The sequence below is a fragment of the Empidonax traillii genome, unplaced genomic scaffold, assembly GCF_003031625.1.
Source record: "Empidonax traillii isolate 1590-97213 ecotype Southwest subspecies unplaced genomic scaffold, ASM303162v1 scaffold616:size383281, whole genome shotgun sequence".
NCBI classification, from domain to species: domain Eukaryota; kingdom Metazoa; phylum Chordata; class Aves; order Passeriformes; family Tyrannidae; genus Empidonax; species Empidonax traillii.
In genome coordinates, this window is record NW_020955809.1 from 166,561 (window position 1) to 192,173 (window position 25,613).

Sequence of the window (25,613 nt, forward strand, 5' to 3'; positions counted from 1 at the left end):
GATTAGAAATTCTTTCCATGGCTGTTGGGGGTGGGGGGAAATAGAGGGGGATATATCCTGGTGGCCGGAGTGAGCAGATGGGGAGCAGGATCCTGCTCCAGGCTCCTCCAGTGCTTTTCTGCATCAGCATGAGGCAATAATTGTAATGAATTTTGGTTTCTAGGTAGGGACTACATTTATTTTGAGTTGTAATGGAATGGTAAACTCGGTTTGTAGCAAAAAGTTGTTGTGTATGATGGGAAAAACTCGGGGGGTCTTTGCATGCTCTGTGCTTGTGGTGTGACCATTGTTAAGTCACTCAAATGTGGGCAAATGCTCTGCAGCTAAAAATTAGGGAACAAATGGAAAACTGCTGTTTCTCTTCAGTGTCTGTGTGTTGAACCTGAAGTCAGTTCTTTGCTTGCCCTGCAAGGAATGATCCCACAATCACAGCATCCTGGGCTTTCTTTAGCTAAAATTCCTCCCAGCGAGGATATGGAATTGTTGAGAGAGGGAGAAATTTGTTGTTTGCCATCTGAGCTGTTTATGAAGAATCTTGTGCATGTTCTTTCTGGTCGGGTTTGTTTCCCTTCTGAGCTGAGTGAGTAGAAACTCCTCATATTCGGTGCATGAAGTTTTTAGCATCAAATATCAGGATGGTTGAGGTTTGAGCCATCTGACATTTCCTCCTTGCTTTTCTTTACCTCAGGAAGAAAACAACTTGCGTTTCAATTCCCTTTTTCTCCCCTCTCTTTTTAAACATGAATCCAGCTGCTTCTGATGCTTTCAGTCCTTAATTTGCCTTCCTGGAGAAACACATCTCGTGTGGGGTGAGGGGGGAGATGCTGAGGAGTTGGCAGTTCCCCCAAAGCCCTATTCTAGTTTTCCCTGCTATTGATTTTGATTTTCTGGGACACGAGGGATGCTCATTCCATACTCTGTGGTCCATCACGAGTTTCTCTGGCTTAGCTGGAGGGCTTTGTTCAGTCAGTGCTTGCTCACACACTGCATTTCTTATTTATTCCCCCAAATAACCCAGTTTTTGGCCACAGCACCTCTGCAGCCCTCCCTGAGGGACACTCTGCGCTTCCAGAGGGGGGAAGACAAAAGTTCTGCTGAAGGATTTGGCTCCTGCCTGTCCCTTCAGGGCTCTAAATGTCTGGGGAGATGGTTAATAGGCAAGGTTAATAAAATCTCTGACACAGCCGTGCCAGTCCTGCTTGGAAGCCGCTCATTGGATGTGGGGGCTGGGAATAATCAACTCCAGTGGGAATGGGGAGGAAGGGATTTCCATTTCTGCTCCCCAGTGGGGTTGTTTGAGCCTGGGCTGTCCTCACACATCGTTAGAACAACCCCTGTGTGTGCACAGGGACAGCTTCCCCCAGGGAGGGGCTGCCAGCTTGGACCCAACTTCTCCCTATTTTCTGCCTTTTTTTCCTCCTCTTTTCCACTCTTTTTTTCGAAACTCATGCACTGTTTTCTACCCCACTGCCCGTGTTGGTGGAATATTTTTGTTTTCCTGAGGAGGTTTGAAAGTTGTTGCTTTCTTTCCTCCGTCCTCCCTGAAAAATTCTTCCTTCTTTTAGGAAACCCGTACAAACTTTGTTGGGGGAGTTTACTAGTCTTGAGTTATTAAAACTTGGTTTTAATTCAACAGCAGCTCCTGTTCACTTTGTAGCTGTCACTGCTGGTCAGTTAAAGGTACATATTTATATCTGTAGCTCTGTCTTTGTATATAGATTTTATCTGTAACTTTTTGCACTATCCACTCTTTTTACGGATGCCCTTTTTGCAGTCAGAATTCCTTTGGGGAATTTGAAAAGAATTCATTGTCTTGTCAGATTGGGATCCCAAAAGGGATCCCTGAACTTTGCCCCTTTTTTTTAATGGCTTCTATCATTATCCTCAGCCTCAAAAGTGCTCTGCCTACAACAGCTAAGAACTGCCTCTTCTTAAATAAAATACAATTTTTAAAATAGTTCAGTGCAGAGTATTGGAGTTACAGTTTCTTCACATGCAGAAATTGGGCACCAACTGAATTTCCTGTTGCTGTTGTGTTTATTTTTCTACTATTTTAATAAATACTGTGTCCATTTTTTAAAATGTATATTTAAATTATTATTGGAGGAAGTTGTTGTGGTGATTATTAATCTCATGAAATGTCTATAAATTTGCATTTAAACTAATAAAACATCAAATTTATGGTAGGTACAATCCCCCCACCAACCTGAGTGGGATTGGGATCAGGCTCTGCATAAGAATATATTCCTTTATTTGTAGCAGTGTTTGTTTGGAGCTTCCCATCCATGGCGTTTGTAAAATTCCTGCAAAACTGAAGTAGCTTTTCTCTATTTTTAATATTTGGCGCTGGCATCAAGTGCTCAAAATTGCTTTTTAATCCCCTGGTTGCAGAATTTGGCTCTCTCTGAGGTGTCTCCGATTTCCCCTTCACAACAGACAATTTACAGCCACCTCTGCTCAATCACCTGTTGCAGCTTTTTACTGGAACACGTGAGATTTTTAAGCAAACCCCAAGCAAACCCCACCAAACAAAGAGCAGGAGAAGGGGTTTGTTTCCTCAGAGCTGCTTTGTCGAGGGATAAAATTTTGCCAACCCCGAAACGATGTTTTCCTTGAATATTTCTCCTTTCCAGGCGTTCCATTTCTGCTCTTTATGTTTGTTTTTGAGCAGCTCTGCAGCGATTTAGCAACTGTTTTCCCTCCTCTTTAACATCCACTTGTCTTCCCTTACACTCATCCCCAGCAAGAGTTGTTGTTGCAGCTGTTTTTTTAGGCATTTTCCTGCCTGTCCTGGAAGGTTTTTAAATGTGTTCACTGGAATATTCCTAGTTTCTGAGGAACCTTTTGAATTTTGCTCCTTTTCTTCCTGTTATTCCACAGTGATAAATTTGTTCACTTTGCTTTTGGAGGTGGCACCGAAATCTGGGAGAGCTGACCCTTGAGATGAGACTTTTAGGATGTGGATTTAGTTTAATCTCCTCACAGACATCCATACATTTCCTCAGGGGTGTGGGATGCACCAGAATTGTGGGTTTCTCCCTGCTGTGCACGTTATTCCATGGGATATTTTTTCAGTGCATCCTTCAAAAGCTGCATAAAAGGTACTAAATCTTCAGGTTTTCTTGTTGCTGACTGGAACCAAAACGATCAACCCCAACTTCCAGTTCTACTTAATATCCAAGAAAACCCCCTTTTCCCTCCCCGCTCAGCGGGACAGGTAATTACTGTAGCAACTACAGCCTCATTCGAAGGGTTGGCTGTTAATTAAAACACTGCAGAGGTGTAGGGTTGTCTTTTGGTGTAACCAAAGCTCCCGTTCCAACTTCATTAATCACTTTGCAGTTACTGTGCTGGGGAAGGGCAGGACAGTGGAGATGCCCGGGGTAAACAAATTCCCGGCCCCGTGGCCTCGCCGAGCCACCCGTGGGCCCGGTGTCCCTTTTGTGATCCAATTCCCAGCCATAATTAAATGTTAAATTGGTGCTGTCAGTGCTCTGTAAACCAACCCAGGTATCTGCCCCTCTGCTGGAAACTCAACCCGAACTTCCACGGATGACTTGGCGTGCATCATAATTAAATCATCGAGTCTCCCCTTTTAATCCTCCTGGAAACAGGAGATGCCTCCCATGGAAAAAGGCTCAGCTTTCCTGACAGCCCGACTGGCCCGTGTGGGCCCTGCTCAGCCAGCAGATGTTGGGCATCTCCTCTCAACCTGTTCCTGCTCCTCTGTCCTGCCAGTCCTGATTCATCCCTGCTTACAGCGAGTTCATGGATTCATGGATTATTCATCCGCCTCCTGCTCTGCCAGAGCTCCCACGGATCATCCTCCTTCCCGTGCTGACGTTAAATCACACTGATTTTATTTATATATACTTATTTATTTATTAAACTCCTGTTTGTTCCCAAAAGCTGCTGCCACGTAAATGCTCTTTCCAGGAGTTATTAAATTAAGGGGAAGTTTTTAGAAACTTCCGAGCTATTAACGGGAATTATAGGAGCGCTCAGGGTTATAAATAAGATTAAACAACAACTTCACCCTGTCTGGGTGTGATTTTTGCATGAAAAAACCCGACCATTAAGGCTTTTCTTCTTCAGTAATAATTGCTAGAGGTATGGAGTGGTAAAATATTACAATTCTTTAAAGTTAGTGCCACATATATGACATTGTGGAGTGTGGTGCCATAAATCAGTATGAGACAGTAAAACCAGTGAAGAGGAAAACCTTTAATGGTTTTGTTTTTATGCAAAATTACATTGGATTTTGAATAGGATTTGTGGTTTTTTTTCACCTGCCTTTATTTTCTTACTTGTTCATGGGTAGGAGTAGTGAGGGCGTTGTTAAATAGCCAATTATAAATGTCTGTCCACAAGAAATTAAAACAAACTGCTGTTGAAATGCCCTGGAAAATCATTTTGGGGTCCAGGTGAACATTAACAATAATTCTTTCTAACTTTGTGTGCCAACACTGATCTTAAATAGCAACACAGGAATTTCATTTTGCTGATTATTTTCTGGGGGTAAATCTGATTATTATCTGATGATAAAGAATTGGTCATAACCTCTTTTAATTCCCTTGAGTGTTCATATCCACGTGTCTCACTGTCTTCCTGCTGAAAACACCCACAGGACTGGCAGATTTGGGAGATAAACCTTATTTTCTGTGGAAATTCTGAATAATGGTTATTTCCTAATTGATTTCATTGAAAGAAAATGGGCAAGTGGATAAATTCAAAGATTGAAGGTTGGGCTTGATGATCTTGGAGGTCTTTTCCAACCTGAATGATCCTGTGATTTCTTGTGAAATTCCCATTTAAAGTTTGATATCCTTCTGTATCAAAATCTTCAGTGTGTTTGTTTTATATCAAACATGCAGATGCAAACCCTGATAAATATTTAATTGTAAATACATCCCTTTAATCACTTGTTTTCCCCAGTTTTCCTTGAGAAATGCCGCATAAAATCGGCTTCACATGAAACATCTGAGCTCCAGGTCGTGTTTCTGTGAAATCAGATGCACAGATGTATAGAGGGAATTGTATGTGATCTCAAATGATTTCATTTTTATTTCATTTATTGAGTTATTTAAAATTAATTTCATTCTTTTCCCCCTCACACAGGGCATACCATGTCCGCAGTGGAAAAATACTGGCAGTGAAGGTAAGAAATTCCAGCAATTTTCTTTTCTTTCCAGTCTTTCCTGCCCTTCCTTCTGATGGTGGGATCTCAGTTTGGTTAATTGCATTAAAATCCACATTGTTTATGCAGGAAAACCTCCATTTTAGTCGTTCGAAATGAGCACAGATCCCCAAAATCCAGGGTTTTTCCTGCAGGGGAAAGCTCTTCCCGGGTCTGGGCTGGTGTGGGGAAGCTGCTTTTCCCTGGTCCCTTCTGCAGTGCTTCCTCAAACCAGCTTTTCCAGGCCTGGGGATGCCCTGGGAAGCTGCCTGGAGAGGAGGTGGAGCAGCAGGAAATCCAGGGAATTCCCCCAGGCAGGAGGGGCAGCGAGTTCACCCTTTGCAAGGTTAATTGAAATCACCTCCCCGTGGCAAAAAAAAAACCCAACACCTTTTTTCAGCAGTTTCACCTCCTTTTTCCCTTCGAGTCCGTGGGTTTGGTTATTCCTGGTGGATAATGATCAGCATCCTGGAGATTTGGGAAACGGGGTTTCCTTGTAGGTTCTGCTCCTGCTGGGCCTGTCACTGTCAATTATGTTTTATTTGGTGTGATTTCCGAGAGGTATTAAATCTATACTTGGGTTATAAATATATATAGTTTCAATATATACAATATACATGTTATAAATATAATATAAATAATATGTCACTTACATATAACATATATATGTGTGTTTTAAATATATATAGTTAATAAAATAAGCTCATCAACTGGAGGGAAACCTGCTCTGATGGTGATTGTGTCAAGTCGCAATTGAAAAAATTACCCAAATACTTTATATATATGGATTTATTTTATATATATTTATATATGATATATATTTGTATATTATATGTATTTTTATAATTTACATTATATGCAGTTTATATTATATATAATTGTATATAATTAGATAAAGTAATTGCTTAAATTAGTTATATCTTGGCTTAACCAGCAGTGAAAGAGGATGGTAATTCCAACTCCTTGGAATGATCATCACGTGGATGCAGTGTTTTGACAGAGGACTCCCAGGATAGGAACCTCACTGGGTGGGTCTGTGAAAGCAGAATTCTGCACTGCTGGGACTTTTTTAAAATGGTAATAGAAGGGGTTGATAGGGGAAGATAACATTCCAAAAACCTGTTGATGGAAATGCTTTCAGCAGGTGGATAATCTCACAAATACATCAGACGGGAGAACAAACAGAACACACAACACAACACCTCTGTGGTGGACCAAACTCAGTATTTTGTGTGGAGGATTTAATGCCTTTTCAAAGGTAACTTTCTCCCAATTAAAGGGTAAAATCCAGGTGAGGAGCATTTTTGCTTCCCCTGCTCCGAACGTGGCATTTCAATGGACCATTTGATTAATCATTTGTGCACTGCCTGTAACACTCCCGAATTTGTTACATACTGTAAAAGACAATTATGTCACCACAGATTAAAGAAGGGAATTAAAGCAGAATAGCAGCTTAATTTGACCTGTGATTTGGCTCTGGTTCCCTTCAGTGCAGCGTGTGCCACTCCAGCAAATAGCTGAAGTCATCCATGACAGCTTGTGATGAATTGCTGTATTTATACTGTATATTTTAATAGCCTCACGCTAATTTAAATTGAGCACGGAGTAAATTATAATTCAGTCACTTGACTGCTTGTATTTAACCTGACAACTCATCCTTATTTGTCCTGGAGGTGTGGTGGGGAGCAGGGGAAATGTGCTCAGGTGCTCCTCGGGAGGATTAACCCTTTTCCCTGGGAAGGGGGAGTTCACCTGCGGTCTGAGCGAGCAGAGGGAGTTCAAAATGAGGGCATTTGGGCAAAAACTTGATGGGGAAGACGCTCAGTCCCACAAGACCCATGATATTCCTCCAGCCTTGACATCAGCCACACGTGTTCAGGTGGAAGAAAACACTTCTGCACAACACAAAGCGAGACTCTGATCTCTCCTAATTTATTTTGGGGTGACACATCCTTGCCCTTCCTCTGGATGTGCCCTACCTAGGGTGTCCTGACCCACCTGGAAGTCGGGAAGCTCTTTTTTTCCCAGGTTATCCTCAGTATTAGAATGCAGGGGCTGTTTGGAATTAGAATTAAAGCAGATCAGCCCAGGACCTTTCCTCGTGCCAGGGCCTGGCTGATGGGATGTCTGGGATGGATTTGATGCTGATCATGCCAATCAGTCCCTGCTGGGGTCAAGGGAAACCTTTCCCATGAACAAGTCAGAGAAATGTCTCACTGGGAGTAGAATTTAGTGAGATAAAACTTGAATTTTATGCTATTGACAAGGGGAAATTCTGGTGATGTTCAATGAACAGAACTAATGGCGTCCCAGCCAAATATTTTCAAGTTTTTTCACACTGGGGGAAAAAAAAAAAAAAAAAGGTAAGTGAATATTGTTGGCAAATGATTATTGATCTGGACAAGTGTGTTAAAGGTTTCTTGGCAGCCCTGTATTACACTTACAATTTACTTTAGTGGCAGCTTTTATAAATAAGCCCAAAGCAAACTCTGCATAGGAGCAGGTTATTGGTTTCTCTTGCAGACAGATTTCGGTGCTGCAAAACGTGGTTGGAAATGGGCTCCCTGAGTTCTGGGCTGTCAGCAGAATATTCAGCCTGGGATATCTGCTAATTCTGCAGATTGACTGAATTCTGCTTTTCTTTAGTTTAAAATATGAAACTGGGAAATACTGGGGGGGTGCAGCCTGGGCCTGGCTTAAGTCATTGGGAGTCCAGTTTGGTTTGTAAAGTTGTGCTTAATAATTGAGTGTTCAAGGATCATGGCAATGAATTGTTTGTTAAGTTGGACTTTCAGTGCCTTTTTAAGGAGGGTCTGTCCTGAAAATCCTGAGAACTTATAACTCCAGGCAGCTCAGCCTACTTGGGCTCCAGTGCTTGGTGTTTTAGCCCATGATTACAAGCCCATCCTTCCATTTCCTTCCTTTGCTCGTCACTCATTAAAATGTTCTCTCCCCTGTTCCTCCCTTTCCTTTTCTCACATCAGGAGAATTAATGTGTGGATCTTCAGCTGCTTGGTTTGAATCCTTCTTGTACTTCTTGTGTCAACTCTGATCAAATCTCTGTGTTCTCGTGTTTTAGGTCATCCCCTTAGATATAACACTGGAACTCCAGAAGCAGATCATGTCAGAGTTAGAAATTCTTTATAAGGTACGTATATAAGTTTTTTATCATTTTCATCTCTCCTCCTTTCATTTTCTTACAGCAAATTTTCAAACAGAACTTCTCTCTTTTTGTCTTTCTTTTCCCAGTGTGACTCGTCGTATATCATAGGATTTTATGGTGCTTTTTTTGTAGAAAACAGGATTTCATTGTGTACAGAGTTCATGGATGGTGAGTTGTGTATTTAGTTTGCTTTTGATTGCTAAGAATTTAAATGGGAAAATTATATGAAGACGTGCTTTTGTAGAACGGAGCGGTAGGACTGGAAAATGGGAAGTGTTAATAACTTTGCAGGGAGTTAAAAAAACCAGGACAGGGGATTGGGATTGTGCTGAATTCTCCATGAAATGCTGCATTTTCCCCGGGTGTAGCTTCCCTTGCTTTTATTGAAAATGTAAATAGAAGAGAAATAAATGCTGCCTTAATTTGTGGGTTGATATTGGAGCCTTCCTTCCAATCTGTCCTCGCTGGCAAAACAGCTGTTCCTCACTCCCAGTGTTTTGATAGCCAAAACAGATTTTCTTTTCAAGAAATCTATTAACCCAATGTCCTGTGTGTTTGCAGTGGAAATAGTCTCTTAATTGCCAGCCAAGGAGTTATTTTCCAGCGCAGCTGTTTGCCAGCTCTGTGCTGACTTTCTTTTTGAGTCTCCTCCTGTTCCTCCCCTCGTGAACCCTCGGACCGAGAGCGACCCCGTCCCCCCAGCCCGACCTCCCTGTCGGTGCAGAGGTGTGGCAGCTCTTTGCTTGGGAATCTTGGGAATTCTTGGGGAAAAGGCAGGGAAAACCCACTGAGAACAGCAGTCCGTAATCCTTGCTGGTCTGTGTGAGTGAGTTCTGAGAGCATCTCGTGGCAGATGCTGTCCCTGCGTGTCTCGTGCTCGAGAAGCCTCCTCACAGCTTCCAGCCCTTCCCATCACCAGCGATGGGCTGTTCCTCTCTCCAGGATTTTCTTAGGAGCCAGCATTTTATGCCCCATCCAGGTTTTTCACCAAGGTTCACTTAAGCTGGGAATAAAGGGGGGGAGAGATCTCACACATCATTTCCTGCCACAGAGCCTTCCCTCCCCAGGAAAAAATTCCCCGAGCCAAATGTGGGCCATGAAACGTCACTGAGCAGCTTCTTTCTTTTCTGGATAAAGACCTTTAGGGTTTTATGGTGCATTTTGTTCTCTCCCTGTCCAAATGGACTGTTATTTCTCCCTTTTTACACTCCCTACCTCCAGCCCAGTGGTTGCTGGTCCCTGTTTCCAAGCAGGAGTGAGAATCTCTCAGATTTTTTTGTCTTTGAAAAAAGTGTTTTGGTCCAAAATCAAAGCCCCCAAGTCAAATTCTTTTCTGTTCTGCTGCTGGGTGACTGTTTGCCCTTTCTCTGCTCTGCCCTGCAGTTCCACTCAGACTTACAAGCCTGTGTAAAGCTGTAGTTACACACAGTGAGGAACCATCTGCTCGTGCCAAAACGAGCATCTGCCTGGAGTTCGTCCTTTCTCCCCCTTCACAGAACATTCTGAGCTGGAAGGGACCCACAAGGATCCTCTAATTCAGATATATATATTGAAATATTATGGACAGAAGTGCTTGCAGGTCTGAATTCTTGCTTGAAAATATATTTCAGCTTTTAGGGTCTGCATCCCTCAGGATGGTGCATCAGTTCCTTGGAATTCTCCTGTACGTGACCTGCTCTGCCTCATGTTGTGCTCTCCCTCTGGCAGAAAGTCCCAGCAATCAGTTAAAGGAAGAACAAAATGCAAATAAATGGACCTTGCCTTTTCTTTCCCCCCCCCTCAGACCTTTAATTTCCATGCAAAGAATGCAGGTAAAGAGAAGGAAAAAAATGCTCTCTCATCCTGCAGATGAGCAGCTTTAACCTTGTCAAATTTTTGGCCCTTTTGTCTGTCCTAGGCCAGTTAATATTTTTTGAAGCCACATCCCATGACCCTGGGCCACATTGCAGGCATTTCCTTTATGGATGACCTGGATACAGGTGGATCTGAGTCCTTTTGGGGAGGCACACGTGGCTGAAGGACCATTTTGGTGCTTCCCTGGCACCTCCAAGCAGGGAAAAGCCAAGGAGAGCTCCAGGTGTGCAGCTGTCAAAGCACAGAGGATGAAGTTACCTGGATCACCCTCCCACCAGTTGGTTTTAAAGAGCAGCAGAGAAGTGAAATGAGGCTTTTTTAGTCTTTGCCCTTTTATATTTGTGATAAAGTTGATGCTCTAAATAGAGCTGCTGAAATGCCCTATTGCCTTTTATTTGTGTCGTTGCCTCTTTTCCTTGGGAGTGCTGAACACCTGCTAAATTCCCCAGGAAAACAGCTTATCAGGCTGTCCCTGCATCTCTGGCATCATTGGATTTGGAAAAGTTGTCCCCTGCAGGATTCTTTCTCCGTGGAAGGATGGCAGATTTCCCCCTTGGTTTGTTAAAAAAAAAAACAGCTTTCCCTAATTTTTCCATCAGCACCACCTTTAGTGCCAGGTCTGAGAGCCAGGCTGGGCAGTTTGGAGGGTGAAAACAGGACCTTTTTGGGGGATGCAGAATGTAAGCATGTGGTGTGAGGGTGAAAAGGAACCAGCAGCCATAGGATTGCCTCGTGTTTGGCTCTTATTTCCCTTCAAGAGAACTCAGATTTCCTTTTTAAACTGGGATTTGTTATAATCCGCGGGCCATGAGGGCAGTACGAGCTGGAAAGTTAAATTTAGGGAATGAATGGTAGTTTGGATGACCTGGAATCAGAGCAGCATTAGTGGAGACAAACAAACAGACTATTTGTGACAGTACAGGTGAGGAGGAGGAAAACCAACCACCACCACCAACCCCAGGTATCAGAATGGCAATTATACCATAATTCTGATTTATTCCATAGTTAAGGCTGAAAGACTGGAAATAAGGACCTTCTTTGAATTGCAGCATTTTGGGACAAACAGGGTTTCTTTTTAAAAACTGAATCAAGTATTTTTTTTTTCCATTCTACTTGGAGATGTTTAATTCTCAGTTTTAAGTTTACTTTCTTGCCCAAGGGTTTGTGTTTTACCCCAGGGACGTTTTGAACACTGGTTTGATCACAAGTCTCCTTTGCAGAAGAGAAGGGAGAAAATGCTTCCCAATCCCTTGGGAATGTCTGTGGGGCTGTGAAAGGGAATGAGACCTCTTGATGTCTCCATGAATGTGTGATGCTGGAAGGACAAGTTATCCCAGATTTCAGATTGTGTCCCATACTGGAATTTACTGGAGTTTGACCTGCTTGCCTTGAAGGTTCCTTCATTTTCAGACATCAACCAAAAACCCTCCCTGGTTTGATACCTGGAGAAAACAGCTTGAATTATGTATATAATGATCATATTGGGTGTCCTGGAATGTTAGCACCGGGTTCTGGGAACACAAGGATTGGGATACTCTGGAATTACAAGTCGACCGTTGCTTTTTGGGATGGTTTGGTTGTTCCCAAGGAGTTTCTCCCAGCCTGGTGGTTTTGGAGTTCTCCAGATTGGATGTTCTGACCTGTGGTGGGACCTTTCCTAATCTTTTTTAACTTCTGTTTGGAGCATTAAAGGGGGGGGGAAAGAGCCCCAAGTGCTGTTTCGTGTGTTTATTCAGAGTTTGGGGGATTTTTTGAGGTCACTTATTTCTGACACGGTTATTGTTCTATCATTGAGGGTGTTTTTATTAATAACCAAGGCCTAGAAAACCCTTGGGGCTTCAAATCTAGGGCAGTGTTTCATTTTGCATTACCTGAGCACGTGTTGTTTGTCCCTGCAGGGGGTTCTTTGGATGTTTATAGAAAAATTCCAGAGCACGTCCTGGGAAGGATAGCAGTGGCTGTAAGTACTTGGAGTTCTTTTTTATCTCTCACTTTTGGATTGTGCATTTAATTTACCCTTGATTTGAGTGCTCACATGACCCCTTGGGGCACTGAGGTCTCTCCAGAAATCCGTGTCTTCCTTAAAGCACCTGGTTAGCCCATCACTGTGGCTCAGCAGCTAGAAATTCACCAGCCACGACTGAAAACTCAAATTACAGAACAACAACAAAGAAAATAAAAATGAAAGAATCAAAAAAATCCATCATTTTGCAGAGCTGAGCACAGGGTGAATGACCAGTGTCTCAGTGGATCTCACAGGGGAGAGAGAGACTGCTAAACAATTGCTAAATATAAGGAATACTTTGATAACTTAAGCAGTTTAAAGCATAACAAAGTTATTCTATCATGTGCCATTTAATTAAGTGCTGGGTTTTCACATTCATTATACATCAAGCTGACAATTTAAATCCTTTAATCCAACACAGGCAGCTATTTAGTCTCTGTTCATTGTAATTCACAGCTCTCCTTTCCTCTTAATTTGTGTGGCCTGCCCAGGGTGATGAACATCCTCCTCTGATGCTGGTTCCTCTCAGTAGCTTCAAATCTGCTCATTATATACCTGGCAGTTTCTCCTGGAATTTGAATGCTTTTCACCTCCAGTTCAGAGGGAAAACGTTTCATCTCTCCTTCCCGACGAGGGAGAAGCTGCTCACAGTGTCCTCCTGTCCCTGGTGCCAAGGAATATGTGTCATTTGAAAGTTTAATGATACTGGGATGGGCCTTCAAGCATTCCTTCAGCTGCTTATTGCTTAGTTTCCTTCCCTCACCTCGTGTTGTGTGTTCAACACATCCACCCCGACTCACATTATCGTTTCCTTGCTTTTTGTTTTTGTCTCTCCCCCATCCTCCCCATCCTTGGCATTCCTCAGGTGTTCTCTTCCAATTTTCTACCCTTCTCCATAATGGTGCTGCTTCAGCCCCATCTTTCATGTCTCCATCTGTGTGTTTTTGTTGCTCACCTGCAGGGTGACCTCGTTAGCAGGGTGGTAGTTAGTGAGCCTGGCTCCCTGACACGGGCCCTGAGCTGAGGTTTAACTCGGGCTGGTTATTGGATTTGCTGGTTTTCCCCGTGCCTGGGGGTCAGGGAAGGGGGGAGCAAAGGAGCAGGTGCTTCAGAGAAGGAACTCACCCCTTCCTCCTGCTCCCCAGAACAGAAGGTGTGTGCTGAGGCTGAACCAGCCCTGGCAGCTCCTCTGCTCCGGTGCTGGATTCTCCTCAGCTGGCACGGGGGAATTGTTGGAAGGAGGCAGCCAAAGCCTTTGTTTTTGCAGGGTTTTTCCATGGCTCCTTTAAGCCTTCCCAAACCTGCCTGTTGGTGTCTGATGTTTCAGCAGAGCCCTTTTTTTGGGAGGTTGGGGCACCTTTTTGCCAAGTCATGCACACAGACACCGTAATCCCCCCCTGAACAGCTTGGGAAGATTAGCCAGAGCCTGGAGGATTTCTGCTCGCTGCTGAGGAGGGGAGTGTTGAACAAAAGCTGGATGCATTTTTGTAGACAAAACCTGCAGCTTCCAGAGTGTCCCTTTCTTTTCCAGTGTGTGTTTTCTCTTGCACCATGGACAGAGTCGTTTGTCTTTTATCCTCCTGAGACATGTACAGTGCATTAATCTCCTGAAGCTGCTTGATATTATGTGTGACCTGCTCATCTGTTAATTGGGAAACTCTTGTTATGTTTGTAGGAGGTTTTAAGTGAAACCATTTCCAGAGGGAAGTGATGCAGGCCCATGCTGATGTTCAGCAGCACCCCCCGAGCTCCTCTCGCTCCCACCTGAGGGTTGCAGTGGTTGGATGATCTCTGGAGCCAGGCTGGGAGAGCTGGGAATGCTCACCTGGAGAAGAGAAGGATCCAGGGAGACCTGAGAGCCCCTTGCAGGGCCTAAAGGGGCTCCAAGAGAGCTGGAGAGGGACTGGGGACAAGGGATGGAGGGACAGGACACAGGGAATGGCTTCCCACTGCCAGAGGGCAGGGAGAGATGGGAGATTGGGAAGGAGATCATCCAGTTCCAAACCACCTCCCGTGGCCAGGGACACCTTCCACTATCCCAGGTTGCTCCAGCCTGGCCTTGGACACTCCCAGGGATCCAGGGGCAGCCACAGCTTCTCTGCCCAACCTGTGCCAGGGCCTGCCCACCCTCCCAGCCAGGAATTCCTTTCCAATCTCCCATCTCTCCCTGCCCTCTGGCAATGGGAAGCCATTCCCTGTGTCCTGTCACTCCAGGCCCTTGGAAATTGTCTCTCTCCATCTTTCTTGGAGCCCCTTCAGGTCCTGGAAGGCCACACTTATGTCACTGAAGCTTCTCTTCTCCAGGGTGACCAATCCCAACTCTCCCAGCCTTTCCTTTGGGAGAGCTGGAGGGGTCTCTGCCTTTATCATAACATTCCTCCTGAGGTTTTTTTGTGTCTGTGAGAGGGGAAATCTCTCTTCCTCCTCGTGTCCTCAATTTGTGTGAAGGCCTGGTGTGTTTTCTGAGGGAAAATGTGCCTCGGGAAGCCCAGAGTGGTCTGGTGGTGGCTCCTGTTCTGGTTGGGGCTGTGGATGTAAAAATCCCTTCTCCCTTCGCTTGCCACTTCACACATTTATTTTCCCTTCCATTTGTGAGGCAGTGACATTGTGCTCTGTATTTTGAGTGCTAATGTTGATTGAAGTTCTCCCTGAAAGGATGTGCACTTGAACTGTCAGGAGAGTGAGTGATTGACAGCAGGTGGAAGTACTTTTTGTGTCAAGGCTTTGTCAAGTCATTGTTGTAAAACCTGCTTTACTGAATACCAATAATTCCTGCCAGAGCTTCCATCAAAAGATCCTCTCTCCCAGCACCATTTTAGAATAATATTTAATACTTGAGAGCCCTTCCCTAATAGGCAAATGTAAGGGAAGTGAATAACTGTGTGTTACACGAGGTGAGTCCATTTGGGGGGCTCATGGGAGTATATTTACAGCCCAGGATAAAGGGAAAAACTCCTTTTATTCCTTTATACTCTGATGCTGAGAGACTCTGAAGGGAGAGTTTGTTTAATACCAGGTCTTATCTAGCAAGTGTTCCATAAGAAAAATATTTAATAATTCACAGTCGTTGATTTTTTCTTTTTTTTCCTATGATTTCTTGCTTTAAAATAAATAATTTTCTAATGGTTTAAGAGCTTTTCAATAGTCTGAATAAATTTATAATAGCCAAAGAGCTTAATATACTGAAAATCACCTTGACCATTGGAGGAAACCTGAAGTGCTGCATCTCCTTGACTCGTGTTTGCATCAATATTTTAAAATTATTATTATTTATATTATTATTAATAATAATAATGTCACAGTGCTGTGTGAATAGAATTCCCATGTTTTGCTTGTCACAGAGTCATGGAATCAGAGGATCATTAAGGTTGGAAAAGACATTTAAGACCAAATCCAACCCTTTTGAAAGGCTTGAGGTGAACGTGGTCACACCTGTGGCCAGGAGGTAGTTGGGTCTGGCTGAGTTTAAGTGAGGAATTGCCACCTGGAGCAAATTTATTTGGGATCCACCATCAAGATCTGCTTTACAAAAGAGATTCTGATCCCACTGATGTCGTTTTTAATTGCAGAATGAATTTGAAAAGAGTTTCTAATCCGATAGGAAGGGAGGAAATTACTGTGCTCTCTGCTTTCACTCTGTATCATATTTTTAGCACTTCCGTAACACAAATAACTTCATTTTGGCCTGCTCAGCCAGTGAAAAGAATGTAATTGTTTTGACTGCAAAACTCACCCAAATTTACCAGTGTCAGAAATGGTTTATTGTTCTGGGGGTGCACGAGGAGAGTCCCAGGGAAATGAATTAAATGTCACCTCAGAGATGGAAAGGGGATAAAATAGATTTTCTCTCTGAGAAGAGATGGCTGAGAAAGCAGGGCTGGGTTGGGGGAAGGAGAGCAGGGGCAGGAATGTGTTTGTTGAACGTTGCACTGGAAAAAAAACAGGTTATTCAGTTTGGTTTTCACAGTTTTGGTGGTGGAAGGAGGAAATTCTGGAATAGCAGGGCGAGGTCTGCCCCAGTTCTTCTCTTTCAGGGCTCCCAGTCGTATTTTTTGGGGGTGATGGGAGAGAATGAGGTTTGTGTTTGGTTCCAAGATGAGTAATGTGAAGAATGAGACAATTTATACAGTTCAGGGAGAAATATCCTGCATTTGCATCACGTAATTAAAGGCATGGAGAGGGAAGGAAAAGGTGCAAGATGCACCCAATGGAAGGAATGTTTGTTTTTTTTTTTCTCTTCAGGTTGTGAAAGGCCTGACCTATTTATGGAGTCTAAAGATTCTGCACAGAGGTGAGTAACAGATGTTTTCTGGTTTTCAATGAAAAATTGTTTTCTAATATTACTATATAAAGTATAATAGATATGCAAGATACCTTTTACAAATATATAAAACTATATAGAACTATACAGAAAATATCATGTTTAATAATTTATTATTATTATTATAGTATTCATTTTAATAACATTTTCTACAAAGACACTTGACCATATTAACATCTGGTTTGTAATGCAGAATGAATCTTAATCATTAACCTCACACATTCCCTGGTAAAATATTTTTACTGCTCTTTATTGCCCTCCCTCCTCCTGTACAAAGGAGAAGAACAGAAGAGAGAAATGAATTTATTTAAAGAGATTTAGAAGCTTAGGGTTACAAACAGTTCCCCAGTGGAAAAATCAGATGTTTGACTAGTATTGGAAATAGAAGATAGATTTTCTTATGTACTTCAGGAATCTCATGTGACTGCCACAAGATCTCTAAAATTGTGGCCCCCCTTGTCGCTCAGAATGGTCATCAAGAGTTAAAGGAACTTTAATTTTGCTTGGACATAAACCATGTGGGGGTTTTGCTGTTTATTCTCCTTCCTGAAGTTAATTTGGGGGTTTTATTTAAGACTTCTCATTTATTTCTTGCTTTTTAATCTGGTTACATTTTGTTAAAATAGTAAGGTCATTCACATATACTAAAACTTGCAAAACCAGTGTCAATTCTGGAAAGAGCCTTTAAAGAACAAAGGAGCCACTTCCCCCTGCACCACCCCCCCAAAAAAAAAAAAATAGAAGGAGAAACTCATTACATTTATAATGTTTCTAAAGTGTCTGAAAGGAGCTGCTCTGGTTGCTAATGTTGTACCAATCCTGTTTAATTTACCCCATCTGCTCGCCCAGCCCGGGTGCACAGGCAGGGGGTGCAGAACTCGGGATTGAGGGAGAAGTGGGAGGGGAGACAGGGAGGGAATGGGAAATTCCAGACCAGAGAGGTGAGATCAGCCCTGCTGGGCTTTGGAGGGGCTGAGGAGGTGATGGGCTGGGTCAGGTGTCCTGCTGTGAGCAGTGGAATGGTTTGGGTTGGAAGGGACCTTAGAGCTCATCCCATCCCACCCCGTGTCATGAGCAGGGACACCTTCCACGAGCACAGGGTGCTCCAGCCTGGCCTTGGACACTTCCAGGGCTCCAGGGGCAGCCACAGCTTCTCTGGGCAACCTGTGCCAGGGCCTGCCCACCCTCCCAGGGTCTGGACGTGGCTGCAGTTCCTCCTTTCCCCTTCCCAGGGGATTGCTCTGGATTTGGGAGCACAGCCTGTCCTGGGTGGGAGGAGGGCTGTGGCCAAAGGGTGAGTAGGGATCAGCTAAGGACCTGGCTTTTGGAAAGCTGTGAATCATTTAGGTTGGAAAAGGCACTGGACATCGAGTCCAACCATTCCCCAGCGCTGCCAAGGCCACCACTGACCCATGTCCCCAAGTGCCACATCCACAGGGCTTTTAAATCCCTCGGGAATGGTGACTCCACCACTGCCCTGGGCAGCCTGTTCCAAGGCTGGACAATGTTTTTCCACAAGAATTTTTTCCTAATATCCAACCTGAGCCTCCTCTGGCACAATTTAAGGCCATTCCCTGTCCCCTTTTGTCCCCCAGATCAGGGGGTTGCTGGTGGACCTGCCCCTGGGTTGTCAGTGGATTAAAAGAACAGAAATAACCCAGAATTCACAACCAGACACAGGTTACCGAGGAGGCTTCGTTTCTGTGATGGTTGAAACAATTCCCCTACTACCCTGAACGTTGCCAGATGCAGAGATTGATCAGCTCCATCCCCTCGCAGTGAGAGGAGGAACAATCTGCTGCTGGAGCTGCCACAGCAGTTCCAGAATAAATAGGAGACAAAAGGTACCAGGAACATCCATGGCTGGGTCTGGCTCCGAACAGGCTACACAGTTATTGCCACCCTTTAACACCCAAAAAGGAGGAAGATGTGGAATTTTTCAATTTTTCTTTTTAATCTTCCTGCCCACCTCCTGATTGTGATTTGGAGAGGACGTCGTGGAGCATAAATAATATAACTGTAGCATTTTCCTGTCCTGCTGCTGTGAAATTGGAACCTGGCTCTGATTTTTGCTTTGCCAGTAGAACAGGCTCTCCCCTTCTGCCTGGGTTTCCTTGCCTTGACTGAAGAGCAGCTTTGCTGAATCGTGTTTGCCCCTTGCTCTGGTCTGAAGCAAAGCGCAGAAACTGATTTTTCATCACACTTCAGATTTTTCTGGCCTTTGCCCTTGTTGCTGCATTGGCCAAGGTGAGGACAGCACTGAGGGGATAGCGAGCATTCCAGGTTCAGCATTCCCCCAAGGATTCGTTCCCAGTTTCATTTACCCGTTCCTAGGATACAGAAAAGGGGTGAGTACCCAAAGATGAGGGCAGGGAGATGCAGTGCAGGGAAGGGCTTTATTTCTCCAGATGATTTCCTTCAGCTGCCTCCTGGTTTTAACGCTCAGGGGTAAAGGAGGAGATGCTGAACTCTGAGTTTTTTTTGTTTCCCAGGTAGGGCAGAGCAGGACATGGATGCAGGATCCCAAATTTCCACGGTGGTTTTTAAGGCAGGGCTGCAGCAAAGCTGAGCGAGGCAGCTCCGGGCCTGGAGGTGGGGGGAGGGGGGTAAATTAAAGCAAAGCAAACAAACAATGAGCAAGTCTTTTATTGCAGATCAGACATTGCAGCAAATATTACAGCTTCACTTCAAAACAAACCTCGCAACTAATGAGGTGATAGCCGTGCATATTAATAAACACAACTGCAGTCGTAGCCATCACACCCACATCAAACATAAACATGAGATTAACACCTCCACCACTTCTTTGGAAGATGTGAGAATGTCCCAATGATAAGTGTGCTCTTTTCCCCAGAGGATGAGAAGTAGAAATGGAAGGGTAATGAGAAATTAACTTAGATTTAAAACAGAATTAGCAATTAAACAAGTCTAATCATGTACAAAGTCAAAGTTTGTATAAAGACAAACCAAAATCTGTTAAGTTCAAGAATAAGTATAGACCGTGTGCATTTTATCTGCCGTGTTTTCCTCTGTTCACACCTTCTTATTGAAGGAAAGGTATGAAATAAATGTTACCCACTTGTGTTTAATTGTACTGATCTGGATCTGTGTGCGTGGCTGTTTGGGCACTGGAGGTGTGTGTATATTTATATTTATACATAAATATATATATTTATATGTATTGCATGGCTGGAGCACCTTGGCTTCTGGTTAGATTTTATAATAGGGTAGGACTAGGTTTTAAATTCGTGCTAATTTTGGAACTGTTCTGTGGTCTGTAATCTGTGAGGTTGGTTGAGCAGAGCTGAGGGTCTGGAGATCTCCTGGACTGCCGGTTGGTTTGTGGCAAAAGGGAGGTTTGTGCATCACTCTTTTTATCCCAGGATGTTAAAAAAACCCCAGGATATGCCATATTTGAGTCTCCCTCTCCCCTTTTTTTACCTTTGTGAGAAATAATCAGCATTAGGGCCACTATTTAGTGAAGCACAGCCCCAAATCCAGGGGTGTGTATGTGAAATTATGAACCTGCTCTAGTGGAAGGTGTCGCTGCCCAGGGCAGGGAGGGGACAAAATGAGCTTTGAGATCCCTTCCAACCCAAACCATTCCAGGATTCTGCTATTCTATGCAAATATTTCTGCCTGTATGTAGAGCTAAACACATGCATGGCCACTCACGGACTACTTAAGGCTTATTTAAAAAAAAATAATCCTGGCCTCTGCAGAACCGTGCTGATGTCTTCCTTGAACTTGGCATGTTGAGGTTTTCTATTTTTTAAAAGACAGGAAAAGTCAAGAGACAGCTTTTAAACAATCTCAGGGTTGTTTGTTGGGTTTTTTTTTTTTCCTCCCCACACAATCGTGTGTCTGTTTGCTTTTCTACAACACAAATGAGTGAAATGTTTGGTGTTGAAAAAGCTGAACCTCTGACAGTTCTGTTTACTGGTAAGTAAGAGCTTGGAGGTCCCTTTTATTTGCAGGGAGGTGAAACTACTTAGGCAGCTCCATCAGGAGGAGAACTTGTTCATCCTCTATAATGATGCTTCATAGAAATCATTTGTATTAAGCAAGCCCTGGTAATGGGAGCATAATGACCCCTTTTGGCTCTTGTTTAAATTCTTTCACTTCCAAACACTAATATTAATCACAAGCAGATGGTGCAGAACATTATTTATGCACATTTGTTTCCCAAACCCCAAAAAATATTTAATCCATTAACTGAAGTGGTTTATGAAACCAAAGGCTAATTTGCTGATTAGGTGATTTTTTTTTTTTTTTCTCCTCACTTTCAAGATGAGATATTTTGTCACTTTCTTTTCTTTTTTGAGGAAACCGTTGGGATTCATAGCAAATATTTGCTTATATTTAATTTCTCCTGGCAGGACAGGTTGGGTTTGCTCTTACAGAGCTTGTTAGGCTGTTTTGCTCTGGACTCTGGAGTCCTCCCATCCTTGAGGGGCCAACTGCTCATCTTTTAGTTGGTTTGTTTTCTTCTCGGATTTTCTTTTCTTTGAGCTTTGTTTGTGAAAAGGATTTCAGGATCAAGCAGAGCTTAATGAGTGCCAGGTGTTTATTCCCTTGTATCAGCTTCCTGCCACATCCCCTGCAGGACCAGGGAAGGGAAATGGGGTCTTCAGATGCCCTGAGGTGGGAGCTGGGCAGGCCTGGGGGCACAGGGGACAGATGTGCCCTGGTGGTTTCCTCTGCTGGGTCGTGTTAGGAGGATGAGGATCTGTGGGCTGGACTTGGAGAACATTGAACTGCACAATCCCAGAATGGTTTGGGTTGGAAGAGACCTGGAAGTTCATCCCATCCCACCCCCTGCCACGGGCAGGGACACCTTCCACCAGCCCAGGTTGCTCCAGCCTGGCCTTGGACACTTCCAGGGCTCCAGGAGCAGCCACAGCTTCTCTGGGAATTCTATTCCAGGGCCTCCCCACCCTCCCAGCCAGCAATTCCTTCCCGATCTCCCATCTCTCCCTGCCCTCTGGCAGTGGGAAACCGTTCCCTGTGTCCCGTCCTTTCGGTTATGAATTATTTTTATTACAATTTTTGTTACAATTAGGGTTAGACTGTGCCATAACCTCACTGTTCCCAGTGCCTGTCCTGTGAACAGCTGGATCTGGGGGGTGCAGTGTCGGGATGTCTGTGGGTGCAGCAGCACCTGCTGCTCCCTTTTCCTTCCCACTCCACACGTTCCAGGGCCGAGGTGGCTCCGTTGGCTCCATATTTTTAGAAAGAAGGTTAAACAGGATTACTGTGCACCTTGATGTCCTGCTCAGCATTCAGGGGAGAGCTGCTGATTGTACCCGGCACGTCCGCTTGGATTTAGCAAAGTCACTCAGCACCAGAGGGGGTAAAACTCCATCAGAAATGCAGCACATGGATGGAATTCCTAAAGCTGGAGATGGGGATGTGTTAACTGAGGGTTTGGATGTTGTTACACGATGGAGATGCTCCTGACTGATTTTTTTTTTTTAGGGAGAAATTAGAGAATGTACCCCCCTCACTTAGAATGTACAGATCTGCTTAAGGTATATAAGGTACTTTTTAAAAGTGGATTTTTAGCTCAAATATAAGAAAGCTTTTAATCAGCTTCCTAATTGAGGTTATACATTTCTACATTACAGAGACAAATTAAACAGGCTACTGTGCCACCAGAAAACAGCTGCTAAACCGAAGCAAACTTAATGATAAACAAAATTAGGTGCTTTTCTAGTTGGGTTTCATCCATCTGCACCCAACGAGTGCTCACTTTTAAAGAAGGCACAAGTACAAGCTATTGCTTTTAATCCATTTTGACAGAAGAAAGCAGTGATTAGGCAAAGCCACTGTGCTCTAATCTTCCCAAGTTTAAGCCAGGCCATAACATGCACATTCTGCTTCCCAACTGGCATCCAGGAACAGGAAAGATGCTCAGTGTTGATTTTACAGTTTGAAGCAGAAATGTTCCAACTTCTTTTGGCATCAGAGGGGCTCAGCATTAAGGTCTCTGGTTTTATGATGCACATTGACGGTTTATCTGCTGCAACAGGGTTAGTTCATCGTTTGAAGGCTTTGCTGGCAGTTTACCCCTGTAAAAGCTCTGGAACCCCGAGGTTGGAGCGTTTTCGTGCCATAAAAGCCCCTGGGGTGGAAGCCACTGTGCACAGAGCAGAGGTGTGGGGGTTAATCCCTGTCTAAACGTTATCCCTGTGCAATTCCTCCTTCTTTTTCCAGGCTGATTTTCCAGCTGGTCAAAATCCCTGTGAATTTTAGGTGCTGCCCTTCGGTGCTCTTGTCACCTCTTCCCCCTTGGTGTCACCTGCAGATTTAATAGCAGTGTTGTATGATGTCATCTGTGTCATATCGTGTGGTATCATCTATGTAGAGATGATGTATAATTTATATATTTCTATAGATTATGTATAATATATTTATTTATATATATATATATATATATATATAAAATGCCATCTGTGCTGCTGACTTAGAATCCAGTGGTTGCATTTGAAACACAGAAATGTCTCCTGTGCCGCCGACTTAGGAACCAGAGGTTTGAAATTTGCACTTGAAATACCTGTTTGTAATATTCCCTGTTAAAAATCTGCCAGGCCAATCTTCAGGATGCTCTCCTGTGTATTTGGGGCTGTCCTGTGCAGGGTCAGGCCAAGATTTCGATGACCCTTGTGGGGTCCCTTCTGGGTTATATTTTAGGCTGTAACATTCTATGATGATTTTGTATATATGTATAGATGATGTTTATTATGTAGGATCATCGAGATAATGCAGTTTTGTCCCCCCCTCCCCAACAGATGTGAAACCCTCCAATATGCTGGTGAACACTAGGGGCCAGGTGAAGCTCTGTGACTTCGGGGTCAGCACTCAGGTAATTCCCCCTTTGGATCTGTCCCCGCTCCCTTTCCATCCCCAAATCACCTGGCTCAGACAGGCAGCCCCCACGAGCTCCTCTCTGCTGGGACAGCCCTATTCATCTGGAATCTCTGGGCGACTTTTGCTTCATCTGAATATGATTGTTCATTGTTTAATGACAGTAAAAACTGCTGATATTGTAATTACTACTTACGAATAGCAAACTTCATTGATATGCAGCTTTGATCTGAAAGCTTTTTGGCCAGACAAAAGGGAGGGCAGAGCGAGGGCCGTGCCTGGGGAGCCCAACTGGCCCACAATAAAAATTAATATTGGGCCTAACAATGGTGGTGGGCTTTTACAATGTGCAGCACAAATTTTAATTAATTTCCATTTTGGGCCTCCCTGGAGAACTTCTCTGCTAGTGACCCACGAGCTTGCTGGGGATGTTGATTTGAATTTCAGCACCTTTCCTCTCAGCCAAACACAGGGACCAAAGAGAAGGTCAGCCTTGTATTATGGGTTGTCAGGGGCTGTTGTCCCTCCAGCGTATTTAGTGCTGGTTGCATTCAAGTGATGAATTGTGGCTTTATTCACATCTTGAGCCAGCTGACTGAAAAATGAGTGTGCTCAATCCTACTTCAAATTGACTTTTTATATCAGACTAGTTTGGGGTACTAAAGCCATAAGCATCCTGTTTAACAGAATTGTTTAAGGTTATCTGCCATAAACTGTAATGCAGTGCTTGTTTAAATTGGAATCCTCATTCCCAACCAAGGCGAGATTTAATCATTTTTAATGCCTTGGCAGATAAATTTGTTCCCTTTTACATAATTTTTCGTTGATTTATAGGAATGATGATTGTAGGTTAAATGAGGAATAATTGCCCATTTTATTTCCACATTATCTTTATATTGTTCTAACAGCCTGTTTTGTCTGATAGCTGGTGAATTCTATAGCCAAGACGTATGTTGGAACAAATGCTTACATGGCGGTAAGTGGATTTCTGCAGGAATAACATTTAAAGGGAAGGGTTTGTTCTCTGTGTAACACAGGATATATTCCCAATCAATCCCCCAAATCCATCTCTCCCCCTCCCCGTGTCCTCATTTTGGGGTGACAGCTCCATCCCTTGCCGGTAGGGAAGAGAAAAACTGGGAGAAGGGTTTCTTTTTTGTGTGTTTTTAGCTGCTTTTTACTGCCTTGGAACAAGTGGGAACAAAGGGAAGAGCCAGTTGGACGATCAGAAAACAGCTTTGCACTCGTAGCTCGTGGCTCTTTGTGGATCCACGAGCTCATCCACGTTTTGGGAATGCTGCTCCCAACCTGGAGTTCAGCCAAGGATTTGAGCCCCTGCAGAGGTTTTGGGTACCTGAACACCCTGTGGTTGGTGTGTGTGTGGGGGGGGGGGGTTCCCATGGGAATGTGAAGCTGAAATCATTAGGATTAATAATATCAGGGCGTTAAATTGCCTGTTGTGGAGTGTTCAGGCAGCACAGGGCGAGTCATCGGTGTTTTCACTTCTTATTGTAAATTTTGGTCGCAGTCCTTGTGAACAGGAGGCCAATTCTGCTTTATTTCTGTACATTAAAGCAGGAATTCCCAGCATTTTTAGATCACAGGAGGACATGGCTGAAGATACATCACCTGGGGGAAGGCAGAGGGTGAAAGATCTGGTTTTAAACCTGCCAGCTGGCCTGAGGTTCTCCCGTCAGGGAGATTAACACAGGGACAAGGACCAGGGTGAAAGGAAACCACACCAACTGGTGTGGATTTGATTAATTTTAATTCCCCATTTAAGATGTGAAAACGTCACTGCTTCAGTTTTTAAAGCACTCTATTAACTTGTCTTATTTTTAGCTGTTGAAATTCCTTGAGCAAACCGCTAATGCCATAATATTAACGAAAATAAAAAAATTTTTGTACACTAAAAGCATAAAAAAAAAATAAAAATCAGTGTTCTGCTTGTTCAAAAAAAAAAAAAAAATCACAAACAGTACAAAGTGGTCGGTGCTTGTGTTTTTTTCAAACCTCAGAAAAGAGGAGAGAGAAATCCGTGACCTTTAATCGCTTGCAGGTATTTTTTCTGACTTTCTTGTAAGAAGAAAGCGGCACCAGGTGCCCATTTATTTGCTAAGTGCTTTTCTACTCAAGGTATACTCATTATGTGGCTTCTGAAATGCTCATGTCACCATCCTAGAAAGACTTGGGCTGTCCTGTGTCATCAGAAAAACGGTTTAAGAAA

General features: G+C 43.7%; 1 protein-coding gene across 3 annotated transcripts in view; it reads left to right on the forward strand.

Moving 5' to 3' along the window:
- Positions 1-25,613, forward strand: part of MAP2K5 (mitogen-activated protein kinase kinase 5) — a 120,736-nt gene that overhangs the window by 35,636 nt on the left and 59,487 nt on the right. For all 3 annotated transcript variants that reach the window (XM_027898687.1, XM_027898688.1, XM_027898689.1), the window contains 7 exons: positions 5,119-5,158; positions 8,256-8,324; positions 8,426-8,507; positions 12,092-12,153; positions 16,441-16,489; positions 23,311-23,384; positions 24,312-24,362. In XM_027898687.1, coding sequence (XP_027754488.1) covers positions 5,119-5,158; positions 8,256-8,324; positions 8,426-8,507; positions 12,092-12,153; positions 16,441-16,489; positions 23,311-23,384; positions 24,312-24,362 — 427 coding nt within the window. The remainder of the gene's footprint in view (positions 1-5,118; positions 5,159-8,255; positions 8,325-8,425; positions 8,508-12,091; positions 12,154-16,440; positions 16,490-23,310; positions 23,385-24,311; positions 24,363-25,613) is intronic.